General features: G+C 38.6%; 1 protein-coding gene across 2 annotated transcripts in view; it reads left to right on the top strand.

Annotated features, from left to right (window-relative positions):
* Positions 1-20,608, top strand: part of UTP18 (UTP18 small subunit processome component) — a 49,936-nt gene that overhangs the window by 2,416 nt on the left and 26,912 nt on the right. For both annotated transcript variants that reach the window (XM_073235425.1, XM_036998997.2), the window contains exons 3-4: positions 11,085-11,183; positions 14,261-14,328. In XM_073235425.1, the coding sequence (XP_073091526.1) occupies positions 11,085-11,183; positions 14,261-14,328 (167 nt within the window). The remainder of the gene's footprint in view (positions 1-11,084; positions 11,184-14,260; positions 14,329-20,608) is intronic.

The following is a 20,608-nucleotide window of genomic DNA, read 5'->3' as shown; positions in this document are numbered from 1 at the left end:
TAGAACTCTTAGCACAATGTCTTAAACAGAAAAGTCTAAAAAAGAAATTAACCCACACAATATGTACTTAATAGGTATGGTACTGTATAGCAAGCATTTCTCCACACTAAAAAGCCTTTATAAACATTTTTAAATGGACATATCATAGTCCATTATATGACTTGACTATAATTTACATCACTCCTGGACAGATTTTCCTATTTTTCTGTTTAATAAATTCATGTTGAGATAAACATTGTATGTAAACTTTTTTTCTGTTTTTCTAATTATTTCTGTAAGAAAGATTTTTTTGAGGTAGAATTACTTAATCAAAGAGCACAGACATGTGTAAGGTTCCTGATAAATATTAATATTGCCTGACTGACCATGAGGTTTACCAGTTTCTCTTCTCATTGAAAGATACTAATTTCACTCTATTCTTTTTTTTTTTTTTCCTTTTCAATTGAAGATTTTTTTTTTTTTTTTTTTTTTTTTTTTGAGAGGGCATCTCTCATATTTATTGATCAAATGGTTGTTAACAACAATAAAATTCAGTATAGGGGGGTCAATGCTCAATGTACAATCATTAATCCATCTCAAGCCTAATTCTCGTCAGTCTCCAATCTTCTGAAGCATAACGAACAAGTTCTTACATGGTGAACGAATTCTTACAGAGTGAATAAATTCTTACATGGTGAACAGTACAAGGGCAGTCATCACAGAAACTTTCGGTTTTGATCATGCAATATGACCTATAAACCATCAGGTCAAATATGAATATTCATTTGATTTTTGTACTTGATTTATATGTTCATCCCACATTTCTCCTATTATTATTATTATTTTTATTTTTAATAAAATGCTGAAGTGGTAGGTAGATGCAAGATAAAGGTAGAAAACATAGTTTAGTGCTGTAAGAAGGCAAATGTAGATGATCAGATGATCAGGTGTGTGCCTATGGACTAAGTATTAATCCAGGCTAGACAAGGGCAGCAAGACATCCACGGATGCAGAAGATTTCTCTCAAAGCAGGGGGGATGAGGTTCTGAGCCTCACCTCTGTTGATCCCCAAATTCTCACCTGATGGCCCCCCTGCGACTGTGCCTGTCTTAGGTTGTTCCTCCCTTGAGGAATCTTACCCGTCTCTGGCTAACCAGTCATCTTCCGGGGCCATACAGGGAAATGTAAAGTTGGTAAGTGAGAGAGAAGCCTTATTGTTTGCAAAGGTTAGCTTTTTACTTCTTTGCAGATTTATGCCCTGTGGCTTCTATGCCCAGCACTTGTCTCGAGGTATCTTTACCACCTGGAGGAATTATGATACTCGGTAAATTCGATATGAGGCACGAATTCTATTTAAAGTTTGTAATTAGGAAGGAAGAAGAAAAGCTATAGATGTAGCATATGAAGGAAACTTGGGAGGATTGATTATTTCTTTGACATATCTTCTTGTATTGTACCTTAAGTATGTATAGGTTTTAAACTACTAACTAATTTGCACACACATATTAACATAATAGGAATATGGTGACATAAACAAAGCAAATCTATAATTACCAGCCATCTCCAGTGAAGCCAAGAAAACCATTTAGGCACCCTAGGCATTTGTGAAAATTTATCTATGATATGATGGATATTTTCCAACTGTACTTGAACCATCAGACAAATTAAAGCAGCCCATTTCTGGGATCTGTTCACATCCCATATGTTCTTTTAACCATAGATAGTCTATAGTCATGAGATTTTGGGGTGCTACAACTTGCACCCCTCCCAACTCCTGGTTGAGTTCCAACAGTACAGATCCGGTCAAATTCGTTGTCTCACTGTATGCACATGCCAGCCTAGACATCTCCCTCCTCCTTCTTATGGCAAGTCCAGGAGACGGTGGGCTGGATGCAGCCACAACCGCAGCATCGTCCGGATCCCTGTGGAGGCTTTTTTGATGATCATCCCCCGGCACGAGTCCTCCAGAGAGTGCTGATGCCGGAAGCTCCTCCTCATATCGTATCTTAGTTCATTTTCTGGGTATCCAAGCTAGGCCTTGATCTTCTGCGTAGAAACAAACAGACCCTTTGCCCACACTTTGACATGCCCTCTATACCACTGTGCAGAACTCATTGGAGGTCAGCACACAGTAACTGCTTTTTTTTTTTTTTTTTTAATTAAGAGAAAGGAATATTATCAGAAAAGAGTACCTCCATAGCTGATCATCTGACACCCTTTAAGTGATCAACATTAAGGATATTTAAAGCATGCGTTGATCTTTGATTTACCAATAGTTTTATCCTGTTAAGGAGTAATCCCCCTTTTCTTTCTTTCTTTCTTTTTTTTTTTTTAAATTTTTAATCTACACTTACCTGAAGAATACTATGTTTACTATGCTCTCCCCTATATCAGGTCCCCCCTAACAACCACATTACGGTTACTGTCCATCAGCTTAGCAAAATGTGGTAGAGTCACTACTTGTCCTCTCTGTGTTGTGCAGCCCACCCTCCCCTTTCTCCCTCCCCCCCATGCATGCTAATCTTAATACCCCCCTTCTTCTTCCCCCCCCTTATCCCTCCCTGCCCACCCATCCTCCCCAGTTCCTTTCCCTTTGGTACCTGTTAGTCCATTTTTGGGTTCTGTAATTCTGCTGCTGTTTTGTTCCTTCAGTTTTTCCTTTGTTCCTATACTCCTCAGATGAGTGAAATCATTTGGTATTTCTCTTTCTCCGCTTGGCTTATTTCACTGAGCATAATACTCTCCAGCTCCATCCATGTTGCTGCAAATGGTTGGATTTTTCCACTTCTTATGGCTGAGTAGTATTCCATTGTGTATATGTACCACATCTTCTTTATCCATTCATCTACAGATGGACATTTAGGTTGCTTCCAATTCTTGGCTATTGTAAATAGTGCTGCGATAAACATAGGAGTGCATCTGTCTTTCTCAAACTTGATTGCTGCGTTCTTAGGGTAAATTCCTAGGAGTGGAATTCCTGGGTCAAATGGTAGGTCTGTTTTGAGCATTTTGATGCACCTCCATACTGCTTTCCACAATGGTTGAACTAATTTACATTCCCACCAGCAGTGTAGGAGGGTTCCCCTTTCTCCACAGCCTCGCCAACATTTGTTGTTGTTTGTCTTTTGGATGGCAGCTATCCTTACTGGTGTGAGGTGATACCTCATTGTAGTTTTAATTTGCATTTCTCTGATAATTAGCGATGTGGAGCATCTTTTCATGTGTCTCTTGGCCATCTGTATTTCTTTTTTGGAGAACTGTCTGTTCAGTTCCTCTGCCCATTTTTTAATTGGGTTATTTGTTTTTTGTTTGTTGAGGCGTGTGAGCTCTTTATATATTCTGGACGTCAAGCCTTTATCAGATCTGTCATTTTCAAATATATTCTCCCATACTGTAGGGTTCCTTTTTGTTCTATTGATGGTGTCTTTCGCTGTACAGAAGCTTTTCAGCTTAATGTAGTCCCACTTGCTCATTTTTGCTGTTGTTTTCCTTGCCCGGGGAGATACGTTCAAGAAGAGATCACTCATGTTTATGTCTAAGAGGTTTTTGCCTATGTTTTTTTCCAAGAGTTTAATGGTTTCGTGACTTACATTCAGGTCTTTGATCCATTTTGAGTTTACCTTTGTATATGGGGTTAGACAATGGTCCAGTTTCATTCTCCTACATGTAGCTGTCCAGTTTTGCCAGCACCATCTGTTGAAGAGACTGTCATTTTGCCATTGTATGTCCATGGCTCCTTTATCAAATATTAATTGACCATATATGTTTGGGTTAATTTCTGGGGTCTCTAATCTGTTCCACTGGTCTGTGGCTCTGTTCTTGTGCCAGTACCAAATTGTCTTGATTACTATGGCTTTGTAGTAGAGCTTGAAGTTGGGGAGTGAGATCCCCCCTACTTTATTCTTCTTTTTCAGGATTGCTTTGGCTATTCGGGGTCTTTGGTGTTTCCATATGAATTTTTGAATTATTTGTTCCAATTCATTGAAGAATGTTGCTGGTAATTTGAGAGGGATTGCATCAAATTTGTATATTGCTTTCGGCAGGATGGCCATTTTGACGATATTAATTCTTCCTAGCCATGAGCATGGGATGAGTTTCCATTTATTAGTGTCCCCTTTAATTTCTCTTAAGAGTGACTTGTAGTTTTCAGAGTATAAGTCTTTCACTTCCTTGGTTAGGTTTATTCCTAGGTATTTTATTCTTTTTGATGCAATGGTGAATGGAATTGTTTTCCTGATTTCTCTTTCTATTGATTCGTTGTTAGTGTATAGGAAAGCTACAGATTTCTGTGTGTTGATTTTGTATCCTGCAACTTTGCTGTATTCCGATATCAGTTCTAGTAGTTTTGGAGTGGAGTCTTTAGGGTTTTTTATGTACAGTATCATATCATCTGCAAATAGTGACAGTTTAACTTCTTCTTTACCAATCTGGATTCCTTGTATTTCTTTGTTTTGTCTGATTGCCGTGGCTAGGACCTCCAGTACTATGTTAAATAACAGTGGGGAGAGTGGGCATCCCTGTCTGGTTCCCGATCTCAGTGGAAATGCTTTCAGCTTCTCGCTGTTCAGTATAATGCTGGCTGTGGGTTTATCATATATGGCCTTTATTATGTTGAGGTACTTGCCCTCTATTCCCATTTTGCTGAGAGTTTTTATCATGAATGGATGTTGAATTTTGTCAAATGCTTTTTCAGCATCTATGGAGATGATCATGTGGTTTTTGTCTTTCTTTTTGTTGATGTGGTGGATGATGTTGATGGATTTTCGAATGTTGTACCATCCTTGCATCCCTGGGATGAACCCCACTTGGTCATGGTGTATGATCCTTTTGATATACTGTTGAATTCTGTTTGCTAATATTTTATTGAGTATTTTTGCATCTACGTTCATCAGGGATATTGGTCTGTAATTTTCTTTTTTGGTGGGGTCTTTGCCTGGTTTTGGTATTAGGGTGATGTTGGCTTCATAGAATGAGTTTGGGAGTATTCCCTCTTCTTCTATTTTGTGGAACACTTTAAGGAGAATGGGTATTATGTCTTCTCTGTGTGTCTGATAAAATTCCGAGGTAAATCCGTCCGGCCCCGGGGTTTTGTTCTTGGGTAGTTTTTTGATTACTGTTTCAATTTCTTTGCTTGTAATTGGTTTGTTTAACTTTTGTGTTTCTTCCTTGGTCAGTCTTGGGAGGTTGTATTTTTCTAGGAAGTTGTCCATTTCTTCTAGGTTTTCCAGCTTGTTGGCATATAGGTTTTCATAGTAGTCTTTAATAATTCTTTGTATTTCTGTGGAGTCTGTCGTGATTTTTCCATTCTCATTTCTGATTATGTTGATTTGTGTTGACTCTCTTTTTCTCTTAATAAGTTGGGCTAGAGGCTTATCTATTTTGTTTATTTTCTCAAAGAACCAGCTCTTGGTTTCGTTGATTTTTGCTATTGTTTTATTCTTCTCAATTTTGTTTATTTCTTCTCTGATCTTTATTATGTCCCTCCTTCTGCTGACTTTAGGCCTCATTTGTTCTTCTTTTTCCAGTTTTAATAATTGTGATGTTAGACTATTCATTTGGGATTGTTCTTCCTTCTTCAAGTGTGCCTGGATTGCTATATACTTTCCTCTTAAGACTGCTTTCGCTGCATCCCACAGAAGTTGGGGCTTAGTGTTGTTGTTGTCATTTGTTTCTATATATTCCTTGATCTCTATTTTGATTTGTTCATTGATCCATTGATTATTTAGTAGCATGTTGTTAAGCCTCCATGTGTTTGTGAGCCTTTTTGTTTTCTTTGTAGAATTTATTTCTACTTTCATACCTTTGTGGTCTGAAAAATTGGTTGGTAGAATTTCAATATTGTGGAATTTACTGAGGCTCTTTTTGTGAGCTAGTATGTGGTCTATTCTGGAGAATGTTCCATGTGCACTTGAGAAGAATGTATATCCTGTTGCTTTTGGATGTAAAGTTCTATAGATGTCTATTAGGTCCATCTGTTCTAGTGTGTTGTTCAGTGCCTGTGTGTCTTTACTTATTTTCTGCCCGGTGGATCTATCCTTTGGGGTGAGTGGTGTGTTGAAGTCTCCTACAATGAATGCATTGCAGTCTATTTCCCTCTTTAGTTCTGTTAGTATTTGCTTCACATATGCTGGTGCTCCTGTATTGGGTGCATATATATTTAGAATGGTTATATCCTCTTGTTGGACTAAGCCCTTTATCATTATGTAGTGGCCTTCTTTATCTCTTGTTACTTTCTTTGTTTTGAAGTCTATTTTGTCTGATATTAGTACTGCAACCCCTGCTTTCTTCTCACTGTTGTTTGCCTGAAATATGTTTTTCCATCCCTTGACTTTTAGTCTATGCTTATCTTTGGGTTTAAGGTGAGTTTCTTGTAAGCAGCATATAGATGGGTCTTGCTTTTTTATCCATTCTATTACTCTATGTCTTTTGATTGGTGCATTAAGTCCATTTACATTTAGGGTGACTATTGAAAGATATGTACTTATTGCCATTGCAGGCTTTAGATTCGTGGTTACCAAAGGTTCAAGGTTAGCTTCTTTAGTATCTTACTGCCTAACTTAGCTCGCTTATTGAGCTGTTATATACACTGTCTGGAGAGTCTTTTCTTCTCTCCCTTCTTATTCCTCCTCCTCCATTCTTCATATGTTGTGTGTTTTGTTCTGTGCTCTTTTTAGGGGTGCTCCCATCTAGAGCAGTCCCTGTAGGATGCCCTGTAGAGGTGGTTTGTGGGAAGCAAATTCCCTCAGCTTTTGCTTGTCTGGGAATTGTTTGATCCCACCATCATATTTAAATGATAGTCGTGCTGGATACAGTATCCTTGGTTCAAGGCCCTTCTGTTTCATTGCATTAAGTATATCATGCCATTCTCTTCTGGCCTGTAGGGTTTCTGTTGAGAAGTCTGATGTTAGCCTGATTGGTTTTCCTTTATAGGTGACCTTTTTCTCTCTAGCTGCCTTTAAAACTCTTTCCTTGTCCTTGATCCTTGCCATTTTAATTATTATGTGTCTTGGTGTTGTCCTCCTTGGATCCTTTCTGTTGGGGGTTCTGTATAATTCCATGGTCTGTTCGATTATTTCCTCCCCCAGTTTGGGGAAGTTTTCAGCAATTATTTCTTCAAAGACACTTTCTATCCCTTTTCCTCTTTCTTCCTCTTCTGGTATCCCTATAATACGAATGTTTTTCCTTTTGTATTGGTCACATATTTCTCTTAGTGTTGTTTCATTCCTGGAGATCCTTTCATCTCTCTCTATGTCAGCTTCTATACGTTCCTGTTCTCTGGCTTCTATTCCTTCAATGGCCTCTTGCATCTTATCCATTCTGCTTATAAATCCTTCCAGGGATTGTTTCACTTCTGTGATCTCTTTCCTGACATCTGTGATCTCCTTCCGGACTTCATCCCACTGCTCTTGCATTTTTCTCTGCATCTCATCCCACTGCTCCTGCATTTTTCTCTGCATCTCATCCCATTGCTCTTGCATTTTTTTCTGCATCTCTGTCAGCATGTTCATGATTTTTATTTTGAATTCTTTTTCAGGAGGACTAGTTAGGTCTGTCTCCTTCTCAGGTGTTATCTCTGTGATCTTTGTCTGCCTGTAGTTTTGCCTTTTCATGGTGATAGAGATAGTCTGCAGAGCTGGTACAAGTGACCGCTGGAAGAGCTTCCCTTCTTGTTGGTTTGTAGCCTTTTCCTGGGAGAATAGCGACCTCTAGTGGCTTGTGCTGGGCAGCTGTGCGCAGACAGGGCTTCTGCTTCCTGCCCAGTTGCTTTGGGGTTTATTTCTGCTGTTGCTGTGGGCTTGGCCTGGCTGGGGCTGTTCCTCCAAAATGGTGGAGCCCCGTTGGAGGGGGAGCAGCCAGGAGACTATTTATCTCCGTAAGGGGCCTCTGTGCTCCCTGCTGCCCAGGGGGTTAGAGTGCCCAGAGATCCCCAGATTCCCTGCTTCTGGTCTAAGTGACCTGTCCTGCCCCTTTAAGATTTCCAAAAAGCACTCTCCAAACCAAAACAACAACAGCAACAATGAGAGAGGGAACAGAAAGAAAGAGAAAAAAAAAAGGAAAAAACAAGCGATTTTTTTTTTTTTTTTTTTTTTTGTCCTCAGGTGCCGGTCCCAGGCACCCGCTCACTGGTCCTGCTGCCCTGTCTCCCTAGCACCAGGGTCCCTGTCCTTTCAAGGCTTCCAAAAAGCACCCACCCACCGGTCCCGCACAAAGGAACGCTCAATATTCTTTGTCCTCAGGCACTGGTCCCACGCACCCGCTCACCAGTCCCGCCGCCCTGCCTCCCTAGCACCGGGGTCCCTGTCCCTTCAAGGCTTCCAAAAAGCACTCGGCAAAAAGAGAGAAAAAAAAGGGGAAAAACGCGCGATTTCTTCCGTCCTCAGGTGCTGGTCTCAGGCACCCACCCACCGGTCCCACAGGGAAAAATGCGGGATATTCTTTGTCCTCAGGTGCCGGTCCCAGGCACCCGCTCACCAGTCCCGCCGCCCTGCCTCCCTAGCACCGGGGTCCCTGTCCCTTTTAGGCTTCCAAAAAGCACTCGCAGAAAAGAGAAAAAAAAAAGGGGAAAAACGCGCGATTTCCTCTGTCCTCAAGTGTCGGTCTCAGGCACCTGCCCACCGGTCCCGCAGGGAAAAACGGGGGATATTCTTTGTCCTCAGGCGCCGGTCCCAGCCACCCGCTCACCAGTCCCGCCACCGTGCCTCCCTAGCACGGGTCCCCGTCCCTTCAAGGCTTCCAAAAAGCGCTCGCCAAAAAGAGAAAAAAAAAAGGGGGAAAAACGCGCGACCTCCTCCGTCCTCAGGCACCGGTCTCAGGCACCCGCCCCCAGGTCTCGCAGGGAGAAACGCAGGATATTCTTTGTCCTCCGGCGCCGTTCCCAGGCACCTCCTCACCGGTCCCGCCACCCTGCCTCCCCAGCAACGGGGGCCCGTCCCTCTAAGGCTTCCAAAAAGCGCTCGCAAAAAAAAAAAAAAAAAACCGCTCCGGTTTCTCTCTACCAGCCGGGGGGAGGGGCGCTCGGGTCCCGCCGGGCCGGGGCTTGTATCTTACCCCCTTCACAAGGCGCTGGGTTCTTGCAGGTGTGGATGTGGTCTGGATGTTGTCCTGTGTCCTGTGGTCTCTATTTTAGGAAGATTTTTCTTTGTTATATTTTCATAGCTCTATGTGTTTTTGGGAGGAGATTTCCACTGCTCTACTCACGCCGCCATCTTGGCTCCCTCCTCACTCTATTCTTATAAGCAATTATTAATCTTTTTTTCAGACTGACAGTTTAATGTGTGGGATATAGTTGGTCAATTTGTGTTGCAAAAACATTTTTGTTCTTAATCATCGGCATTTGTTAGACATAATCTCTATTCTGTCCTTGTCTACTGGAAATTATTTTTAGTTTTTATAATAAAAACTGTAAATATTTAAGGTGCATAACATGTGTTTTACTGTACATAGCAAAATGATTAGTACAGTCAAGCCAGTTAACATACTCATCTCTTCACATAGCTACTGTTTTTGTTTGTGGTAAAAGCACCTGAAATCTACTCTATTAGCAACTTTCTGGTTTTCAGTATAGTCTTATTAGCTCTCTAGATTTACTCATCTCTACATAACTGAGCTTCGTATTCTTTGACCAACATCACCTCCATTTCCCCTACCTTCCTGCTGCTGATAACCACTATTCTCCTCTCTGCTTCTGTGTATTCTACTTTTTTAAACATTCCACATATAAAAGTGAGATCATACAGTATTTTTCTTGTGTGTCCGACTACTTCACTTAGCATAATGCCCTCAAGGTCCATCTGTATTGTAGCAAATGGCAAGATTTCCTTGAGACTGTTTCTTAATGATAGTATATCAGCTCCTTATGAATTGTGAATTTCAAACCTTTGTCAGAATTATTGGAGATGTTCTCCCAGTTTTGTTGGCTTTTTTTTTTGTTTTTAAAATGTTGTTTGGCACACAGAATATTTAAAATTTTATGTAGTTATTTCTATAAGTCTTATTTTTTCCTGTTGTTTTTAATATTTAAAAAGTTCAATAGAGAGAGACAAATGTTTGCTGTATTTACCCTTCATAGCATTTTTTTTTTTTTTTTTGAAGTAAAAATTCACTTTTTATTGCGTATCTATTTACACTGGACTTTTTTTTTTTTTTTTTTTGAGAGGGCATCTCTCATATTTATTGATCAAATGGTTGTTAACAACAATAAAATTCAGTATAGGGGGCTCAATGCTCAATGTACAATCATTAATCCATCTCAAGCCTAATTCTCGTCAGTCTCCAATCTTCTGAAGCATAACGAACAAGTTCTTACATGGTGAACGAATTCTTACAGAGTGAATAAATTCTTACATGGTGAACAGTACAAGGGCATTCATCACAGAAACTTTCGGTTTTGATCATGCAATATGACCTATAAACCATCAGGTCAAATATGAATATTCATTTGATTTTTGTACTTGATTTATATGTTGATCCCACATTTCTCCTATTATTATTATTATTTTTATTTTTAATAAAATGCTGAAGTGGTAGGTAGATGCAAGATAAAGGTAGAAAACATAGTTTAGTGCTGTAAGAAGGCAAATGTAGATGATCAGATGATCAGGTGTGTGCCTATGGACTAAGTATTAATCCAGGCTAGACAAGGGCAGCAAGACATCCACGGATGCAGAAGATTTCTCTCAAAGCAGGGGGGGTGAGGTTCTGAGCCTCACCTCTGTTGATCCCCAAATTCTCACCTGATGGCCCCCCTGCGACTGTGCCTGTCTTAGGTTGTTCCTCCCTCCCTTCATAGCATTTTAAGGTTTAGTTTTTACATATTTAATTCTTATTTATCTGGAATTTGTTTTGGTGAAGGACATAAGCTGTGTTGCGATAAGTAATTATGAATTTGAAGTGTTAACCCTTTAAAGGGTAAATATTGACTCTGAAATACACACTGGAGCCTTTTTGTTTTGGGGAAAATGGAGAAAATGCATATGAGGTATTGCACATCTTACAGAGCTTGACCTATAGTGTTCGGTTGAATGTGTTCTCAAAGTACTACAAACATGAACTATTTAGGTTGATTCTTCAAAAGTCATTTAAGCATGTTGTTCTTTTTTTTGTAGGATTGACATGGTGAACAGTCGGTTTCGGAAAGATATGATGAAAAATAACAGCGAAAATAAGCTTTCAAAAGATGAGCTTCTAAAGAGACTTAAGGAAGAGTAAGTGTCCTTTGTCATATGATGTACCAAGTAGTATTCATAACCATTTTTGATTCTGTCAGTCTTCAGGTGTAACAACTTTTCAGGTAGTGAGATTTCCGTTTTGAAGTAGTAACAACATTGCTGTTGGAAGAAACGGTTAAATTTTAGTATTTAGGGGAAGAGGAAATACAGTAAGTACTAAAAAATTTGGAAAAAGCTTGTAATCCCACCACCCAAATAGAATCAGTGATTATATTGACTACTTGCTTGTTCATTTGTGTATGGGAAACCATCTCTTTTCCATAATTTCTAGGGTTTTTTAATTGAGTTAGGAAATATATGTGTATTTTAAAATGATTTCATTTTGGTTCTTCTAATTCAAACTCACAGATTTAAAAATATTTAAAATGTTTTGTATTTATTTTTTAATATTCCTAGAGGTTCATTGCATTATCAGTGTTTTTTAAGTAAGTTTATTGAAGTATAATTTACATACAGTGAAATTCACCCTTTCAAAGTGTCTTTCTGTGAATTTTGTTAAACACAGTGATGTAAGTAAGCACCACAACAATTCAGGTAGGGAATCAAGATAGAGAACATTGCAGTCACCCCAAAATGTTCTCTTATACTTCTTTGTAGTCAACTCTCTTTCCTCAACTACTGACCTGTTTTCTGTCCTTACAGATTTGTCTTTTCCAGAATGTTGTGTAAGTGAAATCATTTATGTATAGTCGTTGGAATCTGTTAAACTTATTTAATGGAGCTATTATTTCAGTTTCATTTTTCAACTTTAGAAGATCTTCTCAGCTTGAGGCCTTTGTTTTGTTTCTATTTACCCTTTTATTATGTTCATATTTTCTTGAAATACTTGAGTGTATTTGTATTAGCTGTTTCAGAGTCTTTATGTGCTAATTCTGTCATTTCTGTGTTTCTGTTGGTTGATTTTTCTTCTGATTTTGGTTCGTATTTTCTATATATCTAGTGATTTTGATCTGGTTCTGGGCAGTGTATATGTTAAGTTGATTGGAATTTGGATTTTGTTTTTTGCTATTAATGAATGTTGAACTCTATTAATGAACACAGTTAATTGGCTTGGAGGTCAGTTTGATCCTTTCTGGATTTATTTTTAGCTTTTTCCTAGAGCAGCATTTACTCTGGGCTGGTTTAGCCCCGTTACTAAGGTATGACCTTTCTGTCATCTCTACTGCTTGCACTGAGTGTTCAGGAAGGACCTTCCCTCTGACAGGTTGGAACTCAAGCGTATGAGCTTTGGTATAGTGCAGCTTGCATCTCCCTGGTAGTTCTTTGCCTGACCTTGTGGAGTTTTCATCCTATGAGTGTGCAGCTTAGTATCCAACAGAAGTGTCTGGATTTCTGGAGTTCTTTCTCTTTTCTGCTCCTCAAATTCCAATTGTCTCAGCCTCTCTGAAGTCTGATCTTTTTATATTTGATTCTGTGCCAGGGTCTTTTTTTTAAATTTACATACAATACCGGTTTCAGATACATAGTGATTCAACAATTAATGTATATTACAAAGTGCTCATCAGGTAAGTGTAGTTACCATTTATCATCTTATAAAGATATTATAATATTAATAGTCCCTGTGCTATACTTCTATCCCTGTGACTGAATGACTTAAAATTTGAAGTTTGTACCTCTTTATTCCCTTCTCCTATTTCACCTGTCTCCCCTTCCCCTCTTGGTAACCAGCTTTTCTCTGTGTTTATGAATCTGTTTCTGTTTTGTTTGTTTTGTTTTTCAGATTCTACATATTAGAGAAACCATATGGTATTCATCTTTCTCTGACTGACTGATTTTACTTAGCATAATACCCTCTAGGTCCATGTTGTTGCAAATTGCATGATTTCTTTTTTATAGCTGAATAATATTCCTTTAGATACATGTACTGCATCTTTATTCATCTGAAGATACACACTTTGGCTGTTTCCATATCTTACAACTCCATATTATAAATAATGCTGCAATAAACATAGGGGTACATAAGTCTTTTTGAATTAATGATTTCATTTTCTTTGAGTAGATTCCCAGAAGTGGAATTGCTGGGTCCTATGGTATCTCTATTTTTAGTTTTTTGAGAAACTTCCATACTGATTTCCATAGTGGAAAAGTGGCCACACCACTTTGCAATTGCACCAGCAGTGCATGAGGGTTCGTTCCCTTTTTTCAACATCATTGCCAGCACTTATTATTTCTTGTCTTGTTGGTGGTAGCCATTCTGACATGTGTGAGGTGATATCTCATTGTAGTTCTGATTTGCATTTCTCTGATGAATAGTGACGTTGAGCATCTTTTCATGTGTCTCTTGGCCATCTGCTTGTCTTCTCTGTACCAGGGTCTCATAAAAATGTTTTGAGGGGAAAATCCTGGTGATGGTAAGACTCAACCTTGTTATTTCTCCTCTTGTGGGAATCATAGTCATTTGTTGCCTGTTGTCCAGTTACTGAAAATTATATATTTTATCTAGCTTTCTAGTTGTTTGTGGCTAGTGGGCTTAGTTTGGGAGGCTTGTTTGTACTTCTGCTTTTAACAATTAGAATGACTCTGCACACTCTTCACATATAGCCTTTTAGGATATAACTATCATGTTTTTCCTTAAGATTACTTTTCCTGGAGTGAAATGCTCCAATTTTATTCAAAGGTTATATGATGAAGTTTTGTATATTTGTATCAATCTGGTCATTTTCTTTTATGCATGTTCTGTCATGTACTCTATGTACTACTATAGCATTGGTTTATAACCTTGAAGAGACTTCTTTACTTGGTTCCAAGATTGGGGATGTGTTCATTTGAGCAAATAAGACAACTGTGTAACTAGATAAAAATAATTAACTAAAAATATGTATCCATCTAAAACTAGTCCATTTTAGATGGTTAGAGGTTCATGAAAGTTTCCAGTATAGCCAAGTTGGGACTGTCTTGTGTGAGTAGCCCTTCTGTTCTTAAAGATGATAACTTCTTTGGGAGAGATTCTATACATACTCCCAGGGCTGATCTACCCTCTGTTCTTTAAATGTATCAAGTTTTACAAACATGTATTGGTTACCAAAAGATTTCATTTTTATATTTTTGCTTAGATTCCAGCATGCCATGGGGGGAGTGCCTTCCTGGGCAGACGCTAATAAGCGGAAAACATCATCAGATGGTAAGTGTTGGTACCTCTGTTTAAGTTAGAAAATAAGTCCCTATTCCTGTTCTGTTATTTGACCTTTCTCATGAGTCTCATTAAAGCCTGGTGCTTCAAATAGTTCTTTTTTTAATGTTTTTTTATTTTTATTTTGTTATCATTAATCTATAATTACATGAAGAACACTATGTTTACCAGGCTCCCCACCTCACTAAGTCCCCCCCTCCCGCCACACCACACTACAGTCACTGTCCATCAGCGTAGCAAGATGCTGTATAATCACCACCTGTCTTCTCTGTGTTGTACAGCCCTCCCAGTATCCCCCCAACAACACTATACATGCTAATCGTAATGCCCCCTTTCTTTTTCCCGCCCTTATCCCTCCCTTCCCACCCATCATCCCCAGTCTCTTTCCCTTTGGTAACTGTTAGTCCATTCTTGGGTTCTGTGATTCTGCTGCTCTTTTGTTCCTTCAGTTTTTCTTTGTTCTTATATTCCACATATGAGTGAAATCATTTGGGACTTGTCTTTCTCTGCCCGGCTAATTTCACTGAGCATAATACCCTCTATCTCCATCCATGTTGTTGCAAATGGTAGGATTCGTTTTCTTCTTACGGCTGAATAATATTCCATTGTGTATATGTACCACATCTTCTTTATCCATTCATCTACTGATGGACACTTAGGTTGTTCCATTTCTTGGCTATTGTAAATAGTGCTGCGATAAACATAGGGGTGCATCTGTCTTTTTGAAACTGGGCTGCTGCATTCTTGGGGTAAATTCCTAGAAGTGGAATTCCTGGGTCAAATGGTATTTCTATTTTGAGCTTTTTGAGGAACCTCCATACTGCTTTCCACAATGGTTGAACTAGTTTACATTCCCACTAGCAGTGTAGGAGGGTTCCCGGTTCCCCTTTCTCTGCAGCCACGCCAACATTTGTTGTTGTTTGTCTTCTGGATGGTGGTGATCCTTACTGGTGTAAGGTGATATCTCATTGTGGTTTAATTTGCGTTTCTCTGATGAATAGTGATGTGGAGCATCTTTTCATGTGTCTGTTGGCCATCTGAATTTCTTCTTTGGAGAACTGTCTGTTCAGCTACTCTGCCCATTTTTTAATTGGGTTATTTGCTCTTTGTTTGTTGAGGTACGTGAGCTCTATATATTTTGGATGTCAGCCCTTTATTGGATCTGTCATTTATGAATATATTCTCCCATACTGTAGGGTACCTTTTTGTTCTATTGATGGTGTCCTTTGCTGTACAGAAGCTTTTCAGCTTGACATAGTCCTACTTGTTCATTTTTGCTTTTGTTTCCCTTGCCTGGGGAGATATGTTAATGAAGAAGTTGCTCATGTTTATGTCCAAGAGATTTTTGCCTATGTTTTTTTCTAAGAGTTTTATGGTTTCATGACTTACATTCAGGTCTTGGATCCATTTTGAATTTACTTTTGTGTATGGGGTTAGACAGTGATCCAGTTTCATTCTTTTACATGTAGCTGTCCAGTTTTGCCAACACCATCTGTTGAAGAGACTCTCATTTCCCCATTGTATGTCCATGGCTCCTTTATCGAATATTAATTGACTGTATATGTTTGGGTTAATGTTTGGAGTCTCTATTCTGTTCCCCTGGTCTGTAGTTCTGTTCTTGTGCCAGTACCAAATTGTCTTGATTACTGTGGCTTTGTAGTAGAGCTTGAAGTTGGGGAGCGAGATCTCCCCCACTTTTATTTTTCCTTCTCAGGATTGCTTTGGCTGTTCGGGTTCTTTGGTGTTTCCATATGAATTTTTGAAGTATTTGTTCCAGGTCGTTGAAGAATGCTGTTGGTAATTTGATAGGGATTGCATTAAATCTGTATATTGCTTTGGGCAGGATGGCCATTTTGATGATATTAATTCTTCATAGCCAAGAGCATGGGATGAGTTTCCATTTGTTAGTGTCCGCTTTAATTTCTCTTAAGAGTGTCTTGTAGTTTTCAGGGTATAGGTCTTTCACTTCCTTGGTTAGGTTTATTCCTAGGTATTTTATTCTTTTTGATGCAATTGTGAATGAAATTGTTTTCCTGATTTCTCTTTCTATTAGTTCATTGTTAGTGTATAGGGAAGCCACAGATTTCTGTATATTAATTTTGTATCCTGTAACTTTGCTGAATTCTGATATTAGTTCTAGTAGTTGTGGAGTGGAGTCTTTAGGGTTTTTTATGTACAATATCATGTTATCTGCAAATAGTGACAGTTTAATTTCTTCCTTACCAATCTGGATTCCTTGTATTTCTTTGTTTTGTCTAACTGCCGTGGCTAGGACCTCCAGTACTGTGTTGAATAACAGTGGGGAGAGTGGGCATCCCTGTCTTGTTCCTGATCTCAGAGAAAAAGCTTTCAGCTTCTTGCTGTTCAGTATGATGTTGGCTGTGAGTTTACATATATGACCTTTATTATGTTGAGGTACTTGCCCTCTGTGCCCATTTTGTTGAGAGTCTTCATCATGAATGGATGTTGAATTTTGTCGAATGCTTTTTTCAGCATCTATGGAGATGATCATGTGGTTTTTGTCCTTTTTATTTATGTGGTGGATGATGTTGATGGATTTTCGAATGTTGTACCATCCTTGCATCCCTGGTATGAATCCCACTTGGTCATGGTGTGTGATCCTTTTGATGTATTTTTGAATTCTGTTTGCTAATATTTTGTTGAGTATTTTTGCATCTACGTTCATCAGGGATATTGGTCTGTAATTTTCTTTTTTCGTGGGGTCTTTGCCTGGTTTTGGTATTAGAGTGATGTTGGCTTCATAGAATGAGTTTGGGAGTATTCCCTTCTCTCCTATTTTTTGGAAAACTTTAAGGAGAATGGGTATTATATCTTCTCTGTATGTCTGATAAACTTCCGAGGTAAATCCATCTGGCCCAGAGGTTTTGTTCTTGGGTAGTTTTTTGATTACTGATTCAATTTCTTTGCTGGTAATTGGTTTGTTTAGATTTTCTGTTTCTTCCTTGGTCAGTCTTGGAAGGTTGTATTTTTCTAGGAAGTTGTCCTTAATGTTTGTTTTTGAAGTTTACCATTTCTCTGAGAGAAGCTCTTTGATGATGGTGTGAGGTTTATTTTAATAGCACATTCTCTGTTTTAAGGACAGTAATGGATGAGTTTTATGATGTTCCTTTCTCAACAGCACTATGTTGTATTATGGCATAGGATTAAGGAAGAATGAGTACTATTGCGACTTCATTCAGAGCCCCTTCTGAGGATATTGGCAGCTAATCTAGCTGTCTGCTAGGAAATGGTATGTCTTTCTAAGGAGTACATGTTGGGTCAGGCCCAGATGATTGGTCACTGTATAAAAACCTATTTTTCAGCTCCAGGTTTAAGTGTGGCTTGTATCATAACTTTTCTGCTTTTTATATCTTTGAATTTAGATACTGTAAATACAGATGGCTGGAGAAGATTTGATTTGTATGCTTGGGTTTATATATTTTAGGCTTGGAATTGACCTTTGAAATCCTCTGGGGAGTCCAGAGTATATCCTGTCACATAATGCAGAGTCCTTCCTTAGCATCCTTGATAGATCATGAGCTTCTGTTTGATTACCACCACTACCTCTCTCCCTCCCTTCCCCTCACCCCCATCAGTCCTGGTATTCAAGTACAGGGAGCCTATCCCACATAAACAGCCAGTTGTTTATATAAATCTGCTAGAAAACTCAGTATGTTATTGAGTAGAAATTTACCTTCTGGTTCCCAGCCAGATATTTTATTTCTTTTAAAAATCCACTGAAGTATATGTACATTAATTTTTATTTTTAACTTCTTTCTTTATTAAGGTATCATCGATATACAATCTTATGCTCAGGTTTCACATAAACAGCATTGTGGTTACTACATTCCTCCCTATTATCAAGTCCCCACCACATACCCCATTACAGTCACTGTCCTTCAGCATAGTGAGATGCTAGAGTCAATACTTTTCTGTGCTATACTGCCTTCCGTCTGCCCCCCCCGTATTATGTGTGCTAATCATAACACCGCTTAATTCCCTTCTCCTTCCCTTCTCACCCACCCTGGTGTGAGGAGATGTCTCATTGTGGTTTTAATTTGCATTTCCCTGATGATACAGTGATGTGGAGCATCTTTTCATGTGCCCGTTGGCCATCTGAATTTCTTCTTTGGAGAAGTGTCTGTTCAGATCCTCTGCCCGTTTTTTAATTGGGTTATTTGCTTTTGGGTGTTGAGGCATGTGAGCTCTTTATATGTTTTGGATGTCAACCCTTTATTGGATCTGTCATTTATGAATATATTCCCCATACTGTAGGATGCCTTTTTGTTCTACTGATATGTCCTTTGCTGTACAGAAGCTTTTTTAGTTTGATGTAGTCCCATTTTGTCATTTTTGCTTTTGTTCCCCTTGCTCGAGGAGATATGTTGAAGAGAAAGTTGCTCATGTTTATATTAAGGAGATTTTTTCCTGTGTTTTCTTCTAAAGAGTTTTATGGTTTCATGACTTAGATTCAGGTTTTTGATCCATTTCAAGTTGACTTTTGTGTATGAACTTAGACAGTGATCCAATTTCATTCTCTTGCATGTAGCTGTCCAGTTCTGCCAACACCAGTTGTTGAAGGGGCTGACATTTCTCCATTGTATGTCCATGGTTCCTTTATCTTATGGTAATTGGCCATATATGTATGTTTATGTCTGGACTCTCTATTCTATTCCATTGATCTGTGGGTTTATTCTGGTGCCAGTACTAAATTGTCTCGATTACTGTGGCTTTGTAGTAGAGCTTGAAGTTGGGAAGTGTAATCCTCTCCACTTTATTCTTCCTTCTAAGGATTGTTTTGGCTATTCAGGGTCTTTTGTGGTTCCATATGAATTTTAGAAATATTTGCTCTAGTTCATTGAAGAACGCTGTTGATATTTTGATAGGGATTGCATTGAATCTGTAGATTGCTTTAGGCAGGATGGCCATATTGACAATATTAATTATTCCTGCCTATGAGCATGGGATGTATTCCCATTTTTTGGTGTGTTTGATTTCTCTGAAGAGTATCTTGTAGTTTTCAGGGTATAGGTCTTTCAGTTCCTTGGTTAAGTTTGTTCGTAGGTATTTTATTCTTTTTGATGCAATTGTGAATGGAATTGTTTTCCTCCAGTACTTTTAGAGGTTGAAGGAATCTTAGTGATATAGCCTGACTTTATCGATTCCAAGAATCTTCAGCATCTGTTAGATGATAACTTAGCCTCTACTTAAATGTATGAAATAATGTTGTACTCTTTATTGGACTATTTCTTTCCCTTCTCTTTACTTTAAGAACTAATTGTTAAAACTTGTTCCTGTTTTGAGATTTACCTCCCTATACTCTGAAGTCCTACCTTCTGAAGATACACAGATTATCTACCTTTCTTTCACATAAAAGTCTTCAGTCATTTGAGAAGTCTCTTTCCAAGTTTTTTTTTTTTTACATGTTAAATATTCCTTGGCCTTTAACCTTTTTTTACATGACACAATTTCTACACCTTTGGTCACCATTTTGCCCTTCTGGACAAAATGTAATTTTATTGCATTTTAGAATGTTGCAGTCATATAACAACATTTTAGATCAATCTAATTATAGGTAAGGTTATGCTAACTTCCAAATCTCAGTGGATTAATTGAATAGAGCTTTTTTTTTCGAGCACATAAAATTGGTGTCATGAGAAGGCGATGTTCTACTTCAGGGAAGCAAGTTTATCGAGGTCCTGCTGTCTTCAGGCTGGGTCTCCCAGTGTTGCACAGGATGTTGACATTCAGTTGGCTTATGGGAAAGAGAGAGAGGCTTGCCTAAAGGTTTTTATTTGCTGTTCTGGAAGTGGGTACATGATACTTTCACCTACATTTTACTGACCAGAACTTAGTCATGAGGCCACACTAGCTTCATGAGGTACCAAGAGAAACATAGTTTGTCTTTGTGCCCAGGAACAAAAAGAAGTGGGTTAGGTCAACAACTGACCAGTCTGCTACCATCTGGGATATCCTAGCCTGCCACCTTCACTTTACAGCTAAGGGCAGTGAGGATCAAAAAAATAAAAATGACTCATCCAAGGTGTACTTTTTACTTGCAGAGTGGTGACTGGAACCCAGCGTCACAGTTGTCTCCAATAGGTGGTTTGTTATTTTTATCTATACGAACTCATTGACTATCTTTAAAAGATACATACTTCCTCTTTAATATAACTACAATACTGTCATCATAGGCCCTGAAAAACAAGGGTAATTTAATATTATGGATTGTTTTATTGTTGCTGCTTTGTTAATATGTCCCCTGTACCCA

Source organism: Manis javanica, chromosome 4 (assembly GCF_040802235.1).
Source record: "Manis javanica isolate MJ-LG chromosome 4, MJ_LKY, whole genome shotgun sequence".
Lineage (NCBI taxonomy): Eukaryota > Metazoa > Chordata > Mammalia > Pholidota > Manidae > Manis > Manis javanica.
Note: the sequence above shows the minus strand (reverse complement) of the source record. Positions and strands in the feature narration are given on the sequence as shown.